Source organism: Papaver somniferum, chromosome 3, assembly GCF_003573695.1.
Source record: "Papaver somniferum cultivar HN1 chromosome 3, ASM357369v1, whole genome shotgun sequence".
NCBI lineage: Eukaryota > Viridiplantae > Streptophyta > Magnoliopsida > Ranunculales > Papaveraceae > Papaver > Papaver somniferum.
Genome location: NC_039360.1, coordinates 25,051,418 through 25,060,308, shown reverse-complemented (window position 1 = coordinate 25,060,308; position 8,891 = coordinate 25,051,418). Strand labels below are relative to the sequence as shown.

The 8,891-nt window shown below is 37.0% G+C and overlaps 2 protein-coding genes across 2 annotated transcripts; both read left to right on the top strand.

Annotated features, from left to right (window-relative positions):
* The first annotated feature begins 758 nt into the window (after positions 1–758).
* Positions 759–1,475, top strand: LOC113359181 (pentatricopeptide repeat-containing protein At1g12775, mitochondrial-like). The gene has a single exon (XM_026602855.1). The coding sequence runs from the start codon at positions 759–761 to the stop codon at positions 1,473–1,475; it is 717 nt and encodes a 238-aa protein (XP_026458640.1).
* Positions 1,476–1,532: 57 nt separating this feature from the next.
* On the top strand, positions 1,533–2,117 carry LOC113359179 (pentatricopeptide repeat-containing protein At1g62680, mitochondrial-like). Its single transcript, XM_026602854.1, has one exon. It carries the CDS (start codon positions 1,533–1,535, stop codon positions 2,115–2,117), a length of 585 nt encoding a protein of 194 aa, XP_026458639.1.
* Positions 2,118–8,891: the final 6,774 nt, after the last annotated feature.

The window sequence follows — 8,891 nt, the reverse complement described above, 5'->3', positions numbered from 1 at the left end:
TCTAAGTGATTAACTTACCCTTGCAATCTCTCTATCTATCTCTCTCCTTCTCTCCCTGATTTTTCCGATCCCCTTTCCTCTTGGTGGAGATTGGGTATTTATAAGGTTAGAACGTGGGACCCATCTCTGAAGACCGTTGGAACCTTATCTTCTTGTGTCCTTGCGTCCATCCCGCGGAGGTCTGCGTTTGCCCCTTGATCCCGCAGAAGCATCCTCGCTCGTTCCACAGGTTGGTCGACACGTACACTGCTCAGAGTGTTTAATGCAGGTAGTTGAGGGGTCTGCTCGTGTCAGACAAGTGTCTTCTACCCCTGTCAGTCCGTGTCAGCTAACTTTCTCTCCACCGTTGATCTTAGCTTCTCTTTTGGGGATGAGATAAAGTAACTCCTCGGGGTTTATTTGGTGTTTCGTGACGCATCATGTTTTGATGTTTTGGCATGCATGCTTTCCACGTATCTTTTTATATACACGTGTCTGATAGTGAGATATATGTGTACACAACTATGGAAGATCAATCGTTATACAGAAGCAATTGAGTTGTTTAAGAAGATGTGTAGAGTGTCCGTTAAACCTGACTTAATCACGTTTACACGGTGATTAATTGTTCCGTGAAGTTAGGTGAAGTTGATTCTGGGTTTCCGTTGCTGGCTTGTATCATTAAAACTGGAAACAATCCCAGTGTCGTGACGTTCACCACTCTGATCAATGGGCTTGTTGGTAGAGGAGATTTCGAGTTGGTATTTAAACTGTTCGACAAAATGTCTCATATGGGCACTCCTCCTAATACATACACATGTTCAACAGTCATCAATGGGTTGTGCAAAGATGGACAGGTAGATCGTGCTCTTCAATTAAAAGACATTATGATCAATAAATGGAACTCCAAGCCTGATGCTGTTGCATACAGTACAATAATGGATGCTTTCTTCAAAAGAGGTATGGTTGACAAAGCTTTGCATGTATTCTCTGAAATGCAGAAGGATTCCAATGTTATTGTGGATATAGTTGTGCTCAACACCATACTCAGTGGCCTTTGCAATGCACAGCGATTTAATGAAGCCGACAGAGTCTTCGAGGAGATGGCTATCCCTCCGAGTGTAAGAAGTTTCAACATTATGATTTATGGGTACTGTTTGCATGGCCATCATGAGAAATCAAGAAGTTACTTTGATCGAATGATGGATCGAGGTCTTGTACCTGATACAATCACTTTCAACATATTGATTGATTCCCATTGTAAGGATGGGATGGTAAATGATTCATGGAAACTGTTCAGGCTGATGGAAAAATTGAAAGTTAAGCAAGATGAAATCACTTATGGATCCATGATTGATGGGCTGTGTCTGGTGGGAAGAGTGCAAGATGCAGCAAAGCTCTTCGAATCAATGAAGGAAAAAGGTATCAAACCGAATGTGGTCATTTGTAACATCCTAATAGATGGCTACTGTAAGCACGGTGGAGTCGGTGATGCTTAAAAACTCAGAAATTACATGCTCCAAAACAGATTGACGCCCACAATCGTTACACACAATATGATACTAAGAGGATTGTTCCGCGAAGGGAGAGTAAACACAGCACTTAACTTGTTCTCTGAATTAGAAGCTCTTGGTACATCACCTAACGAATACACTTATACCACGGTCTTGGATGGTATGTGCAAGAATGGAAGATTGGAGGAGGCGGTTAATCTTGTAGAGTCCATGAAGGAGCGGATCGCACCTGACTTATCCATGTACACTGCTCTTCTTAATGGCTTTTTTAGAAATGGCAAGCTAGAAGAGGCGCAAAGACTGTTTGCTGACTTACGGACCAAAGGGCTGGAACCTGATGTGGTGGCTTATACCTCCATGGCCCAAGGTTTGATTGGAAACAAGATGCTCTTAGATGCCAGGAGATTGGTGACGGAAATGGAAGAAAAGGGTTGCCAGCTAAATGCTCAGTTCTACAATGTGCTAATTCAAGGCTTCCTTGAAGCTAAGGATATTGAAAACGGGTTATTGTTTCTTAATAAGATGAGGAAAGAAGGTTTTGTTCCAAGGGATTCCTTGGTTTCCCTGTTATGTCGCACTCTATCAGGGGATGAGCTAAGATGTTGGTTGGATTCCGACAAAGCCTGATGAATACCACTTCATCAGGAGTTTCGCACAATTTAGATAGGAAGTATTGGAACTGTCCGAATAGAATACTATTACCTGAAACTGTTATGTATATCCGTAAAAGTATCTGTTCTTTTTGTTTTCTTCATGAGCTGTTTGGTTTTGGCTTTCCTTTTTTCATGTTACAGAATTAATGGAAATTGGAACTGCTTAGTGATTGTGCTTCCTAGTTGAAACTGGTTAAATTTGTCATCTCTAAAAATTCCAAGGGAACTTTGTTCCATTTCTGATGTCTAATACATGTTAACTTGTTTTGATGTCTAAACAGCTGCAGGTCTGTTAACCATCATTCTGGAGTAACTTTCACAGTGTGACGAACCAAGAAAGGAAATATGATACAATGCGTATCCGGTAGTCGTCCCAGGAGATGAATACATCTCAGCTGTTACTTAAATGTTTTAAAGTTTTTACGTAGTAATGTTCATATGCAGAGAGAGGCACATGTTATCCCTTTAGTAGAGTTAAAATGAGGAAACACACGTATCTACAGTTTATTAATTAACCGAAGAAAGGAAACATGGAACCAGTATATGCAGAGAGAGGCGCTGAATCTGAAATACAGAAAAGCATACCACCACCAACAACACGCATAGCGGAGTACAAATTGCAGCAACAAGGAGAAGGAGATCAGTTCTTGGTTGTGGACAACCAACTAATCTGCAGTTTCACGAAGTTTCCTTGTTTTTGTATTCTGTAGGGAATGATCCATGAGAGACAGTCTCATCGCACCCAAAAAATGATCCATGAGAGACAGTCTCATCGCACCCAAAAAATCTGCAGCTCAACTGCTCTTCCAGGCTTCCACTTTTTGTGTTAAATCAAAAATCACCCTCATTATATATTATATATATGTATGGATATCTGATATTAGAAACACTAAAAAAAACATGATATTAATATAAAATATATTTCCAACTTTAATTAGTGGAAATCATATGAAGTGCTTCTCGTTAAGAAGATGTAATCAATCAGAAATCATATACTTGCATTAAGAATCAAGCGGCCAACTAAAATGCTTTTCAAGGCTCTAATTTCCCGTTGTTAAATAAAAATCAAACTCACTATATAATTGTATTCATATTTGCTATTATAGACACTAAAAGTCACAATATATCTTTCTTCAAAAATCAAACATGTTTTCTGACTGCTTAATATGTAGTTCCTCGCTGCAAGAGACTCCCTTAGACTGATGTGCGTAATGTAGTGAAATAGACAAAAGTAAAAAAAAAACAAGAAAAAAAAAACACAAAAGTACATAGTATTATAAAATGATTGTGCAAATTTTTTATTTTGTAACTCCAAGTCTAAGTTACCAATCTTTCATGTTGGTTATGTAAGGTCTTACAACCCTAAAAAAGGAACATTCTCTTTAGGTTTTTACGAATGATATTATAGCGTGACCAAGAAAATAGGGATTATAGCATAATCTTAGTTTTGACGAATGATTAAGCAATTTTCAATAGGAAAGATAAATGTATTAAAAAATGCATGATTACATATCGTTCTTATCCTGTTGAATAAGAGCAGTTGCCCATTCAGGACTATTATTATGCCAACTAAAACAAATAGCTTGAATTCTTTCAAATTTTGCTAAAGTGTCAGCCAAGTGATTTGCATCTCTGTGCACGTAACTGCATTTCCAAAAAACTACTAAACTAAGAAATAAAATAGCATCGTTCGCTTCATTTTGTGTAGTCCACTTCACAGCTCCAAGCCTTCCATTAACTGTTCTTATTACGTTTTGACAATCCCCTTCTAATTTTCTTTATTTTGCGACCTTGTTCATTCTGGATCCTATTAACAATAATCTTGAATTCACCAAGAGTTTCATCCTTATGAGCAAGGAATGCTACCCAAGTGAATCTGGTATAATCGTCTACCATAACTAAAGCATACTTCTTTCCTGTAACAGTAGGTTGTTGATTAGGTCCAAAGAGGTCCTTATGAATTAAATCAAGTGGTGCTTTAGTGAGAATATCTCGAGATGATTTATGGTGAACATTCGTTTGTTTACCCTTTTGACAAGCACTACATCCACCTTCACTATTTGCATTGATTTTGGGAACGCCTCTAACAAGTTAATGATCTTAGTTAGAAGACGGTAATTGATGTGACCAAAATGCTCATGCCAAGATGTGTACATTCCACCTTAGTCAAATTGCAACAATTACTAAACTGAGTATCAAGAAGATAACTGTTATTTTTACCACGAGTCCCCTGAAAAATTGCTTTCCCAGTTTTGTATATAATGTCACATCTATTTGCACCGAAGACAACTCTATGGCCTTTGCCACAAATTTGACTAATAGAAAGAAGTTTTGCAGTCATACCTTTAACGCATACTACATCATGGATTTCAGGAACGTCTGGAAGTTTGATCGCTCCCTTCTTTCTTATGTAGCAACACCTCCTATCTCCGAAAGTTACCGGTCCTCCTTCAAAGTCGCTCGAAGATACAAACCACGAGAGATCACCAGTTGTATGTCGGGTACACCCACTGTCTAGAAACCATTGAAAGGGTGATGTTGATTTTAAAGCAAAAGCTCTCACACTAACACTACTTTCCTTTTTTAGGATTTCTTGTTAGTTTTGTACACCTTTTTAGATTAGTAAACCGTTGTTCAGCTTTCTTATGAAGATTACTTGCAACCTTCAAACTTTTCCGGAAAGATGTACATGTATGTTGAAAGTGATTGTGAGAGTCACATAACATACATGGACCAACATCTATAATCTTATTTGAGAAGTTCTTAGTCCCATCCGGTTTCACAAAGCCTAGACCTTGTTTATTACCTGACTTACGATAATTATTCAGAGAAGAATCAAGGGAGTTATTCCAATCCATTGAAGTTATTTTGACAGGCTTCAAATCCTTATACATTACAATTTCTGCAATAAGATCAGAGTTGATCCGGATTTGTTCATCCAACTTTTTCTAGAGAATAACAAGTTTTTTAGAACATTCTCTAAGATTAAAATTCAATCCTTGTGAAGCGTTTATAGAGACTTTACTGTCCAAAGATTCAAATCGCTACAAACACAGACCGGTTAAGTATTTAAACGTGTTTTCCTTCTCTGATACCAATTGAAAAAGTGGGGTTCTAACAACCACACCCAATATTTCACTTAGCAATATGTATGGACTAACTCCAATATACTTTCAAGAGAATCAACTAGACAGTTAGACTCAATCTAAAGAAAGATATATCAAAGAGTTAATATCTCTACTTATTAATTGAATCCGCAATCAGCAAATAGAAATTTGCGATCCTGATTGAATATAAGAGATGAAAACTTGAGTGGTACTAAATACCAATCTTCAAGGATCAATCAATTTCAATCAACAACCAAAGGTTGGATTTCACAATTGGTCGATATAATGCACAACCTGTAATATTTCAATCATATAAAAAAACATAATGCAGAAAAGAAATAACACATACACTGGAAGTTTTGCTAATGAGGAAACCACAAATGCAGAAAAACCCCGGGACCTAGTCCAGATTGAACACACACTGTATTAAGCGGCTACAGACACTAGCCTACTACAAACTAACTTCGGTCTAGACTGTGATTGAACCCAAATCAATCTCACACTGATGCAAGGTACAGTTGCGGTCCTTACGTCTCTAATCCCAGCAGAATACTACGCACTTGACTCCCCTAGATGATCTCACCCACAACTAAGAGCTACTGCGCCCCAAATTCGAAGATTTTAATAACCAAATCAGTATCACACAAAAAAGTCTACAGTAATAGATAAATTTGTCTCCCATAGAAATACCTATGAGTTTTGTTTCCTCTTTTTATAAATCAAGGTGAACAGGAACCAATCGATAACCCGGACTTATATTCCTGAAGAACGGCCTACAATTATCAATCACCTCACAATAATCCTAATCGATTAACGAAAGAGGATATTTCGGAATCACAAACGATGAGACGAAGATGTTTGTGACTTCTTTTATATCTTTCATATCGGAGATATTAATCTCAAGCCAATTATACAATTGTACTTGTACGATAGATACAACAAGATCAGATCACTCAGCTACAAAGAAGTAGTCCGTTCTGGCTTCACAATCCCAATGAAGTCTTTAAATCGTTAACCTACAGGGTCTCAAGATAAACCTAAGGTTAAAGAAGAATCGACTCTATCTAGCACAACTAGTATCACACAGGAGATGTGGGGATTAGGTTTCCCAGTTGTTAGAGTTCTCCTTTATATAGATTTCAAATCAGGGTTTGCAATCAATGTTAGCTTAGTGACAAAGCATTCAATATTTACCGTTAGATCAAAACCTGATTAGATTCAAGCTAGTATCTTTCAACTGTTAGATCGAAGTTAGCTTGTCATTCACAAATGAAATGTATTTCATTTAGGTTCGGGCAACCATACCTAAACTTGTACACTTAGTTGGTTCAACAGTACTTATCCAAATGGTTAGCCATATGAACACTTTAATATCAACCATATTCATCTTCACAACTGTAAAAACGGGGGTATAACAACCTCACCCAACATTTCGATTAGCAATCTGTATGGTCTAATTCCAATATACTTTCAAGAGAATCAACTACACAGTTAGACTCAGTATAAAGAAATATATATCAAAGAGTTAATATCTCTACATATTAATTCAATCCGCAATCAGCAAATAGAAATCTTCGAGCCCGATTGAATATAAAAGATGAAAACTTAAATGGTACCAAAGACCAATGTTCAAGTATCAATCAATTTCAATCAACTACCGAATGTTGGATTTCACAATTGATCGATACAACGCACAACCTGTGATATTTCAATTATATAACAAAATATAATGCGGAAAAGAAATAACACAGATACCAGAAGTTTTGTTAACGAGGAAACCGCAAATGCAGAAAAACCCCAAGACATAGTCCAGATTGAACACACACTGTATTAAGAAGCTGCATACACTAGCCTACTGCAAACTAACTTCGGTCTGGGTTGTATTTGAACCCCAATCAATCTCACAATGATCCAAGGTACAGTTGCTCTCCTTACGTCTCTGATCCCAGCAGGATACTACACATTTGATTCCCTTAGCTGATATCACCCACAACTAAGAGTTGTTACGACCCAAAGTCAAAGACTTCAATAAACAAATTTGTATCATACAGAAAAGTCTATAGTAATAGATAAATCTGTCACCCACAGAAATACCTACAAGTTTTGTTCCGTCTATTGATAATCAAGCTCATTCAAATGTTATTCACCCACAACTAAGAGTTGCGAAGACTTACTGCTATTTCCGAGTAATCCACATAATAGAACAAGGGTACAGATATTCACGCTCATTCAAATGTTAAAAATCTAAAGAAACTTTAATTTGGTCGACTGATGTCATTCTCTTCTGAACATCTGGGATGTATTGATCAAGACCCATTTGTCGAGATGCTCTATCATGTTATATTCCTCCACCAGAGACTTACCATGAATTACTGATAGTAAGTAACTAGGAGTACAAATCAGTATGAATTATCTCTCACCATCACTCAGAGGTCCCAAAAGTACCATTTCTTGAAGTTGCACCCGTAGAGATGTCATCCCCGGAAGCATCATCTTTGGAGGAGCCATCATGAGAATCAGTCATCTTTGCAAGGTTGTTGTGACAACTATACAATATTCTTACTTCAGAACATCATTCAACAAAACAATGGATCATGGAATGAAAGTGCACATCTATAAGAACGGTAACAATGCAACTCTTACCTGTTTACAGTTTCACTAGACTATGACACAAAAATTTCGAGAACTTGTTCGCTTCTCTAGCCTGGAAAGAAGAATAAAAAATGTCATTATTCAAAATCATAACTGGATTTTCATTGTGAAGGATTCACAAAATTTCCATCATGTGAGCAATTCACGTAATTTTCACCGTGTGAGAAATTTCCACCGAGTGAATACTCATTGATTTTTTGCATACACTGTTAAATCACAAAGTTCATAGAAACATTATTTCATCAATAATTGTTTGATTCTATTAATTGCTCAAAACTAAAACTTGATTTTACAAAGTTTTAATAAAATGTGAATAACTCACGCAAATAAAAACAAAATTCGCTCGAACGAGCATCTGTCTATGGAACGAGAGTCTTTCAATTTGGTGAAAATCCGCATATTCACGTGTTAAAATTTTGTTTTCATGAAAGCTCATAGACAAAAAAATTATCATTAGATGTAGGTCTATTTAAAAAAAAAACACACAGTTTTTTCTCTCGAACAAGCGTTCACCTCTGAGAAAAGAGATCATTCAATTTTCGTGAAAGCTCACGTATTAAAATTTTGTTTTCATTAAAGCTCATAGACAAAAAATTTATCATTAGACGCAGGTATACTAAAAAAAATCTCTTTTATGCTAGGAATCATTGTTTGTTTCTTAAACTAACGAACGAACATCTGTTCCTAAAACATGGATTTCCCTTTTGGGCCTGGGCCCACAAACACTAAACCGACCAAAAACGGACGTCTGATTGTCCAAATCAACAGTGCCTCATCTCTTCGTGCTCACGAGATGACACTCTATCATACTGTTAGGGTCCTTACCTATGGTTTGATCGTACATGACATCATTGGAGCAAATTGGGGATTCTGAAAATGCATTTGTATGACTAAGTCCGATTGCTTATCTCGTGTACTGGAAATCACCATCTTATGATTACTGCGAAACATGACTGTCCCTCACTAAGCAGGGGACTTAAAGTTGATGG

Coding starts and splice junctions, on each gene's coding strand:
- LOC113359181 (XM_026602855.1), top strand. CDS start 759: ATGTCTCATATGGGCACTCCTCCTAATACATACACATGTTCAACAGTC.
- LOC113359179 (XM_026602854.1), top strand. CDS start 1,533: ATGATACTAAGAGGATTGTTCCGCGAAGGGAGAGTAAACACAGCACTT.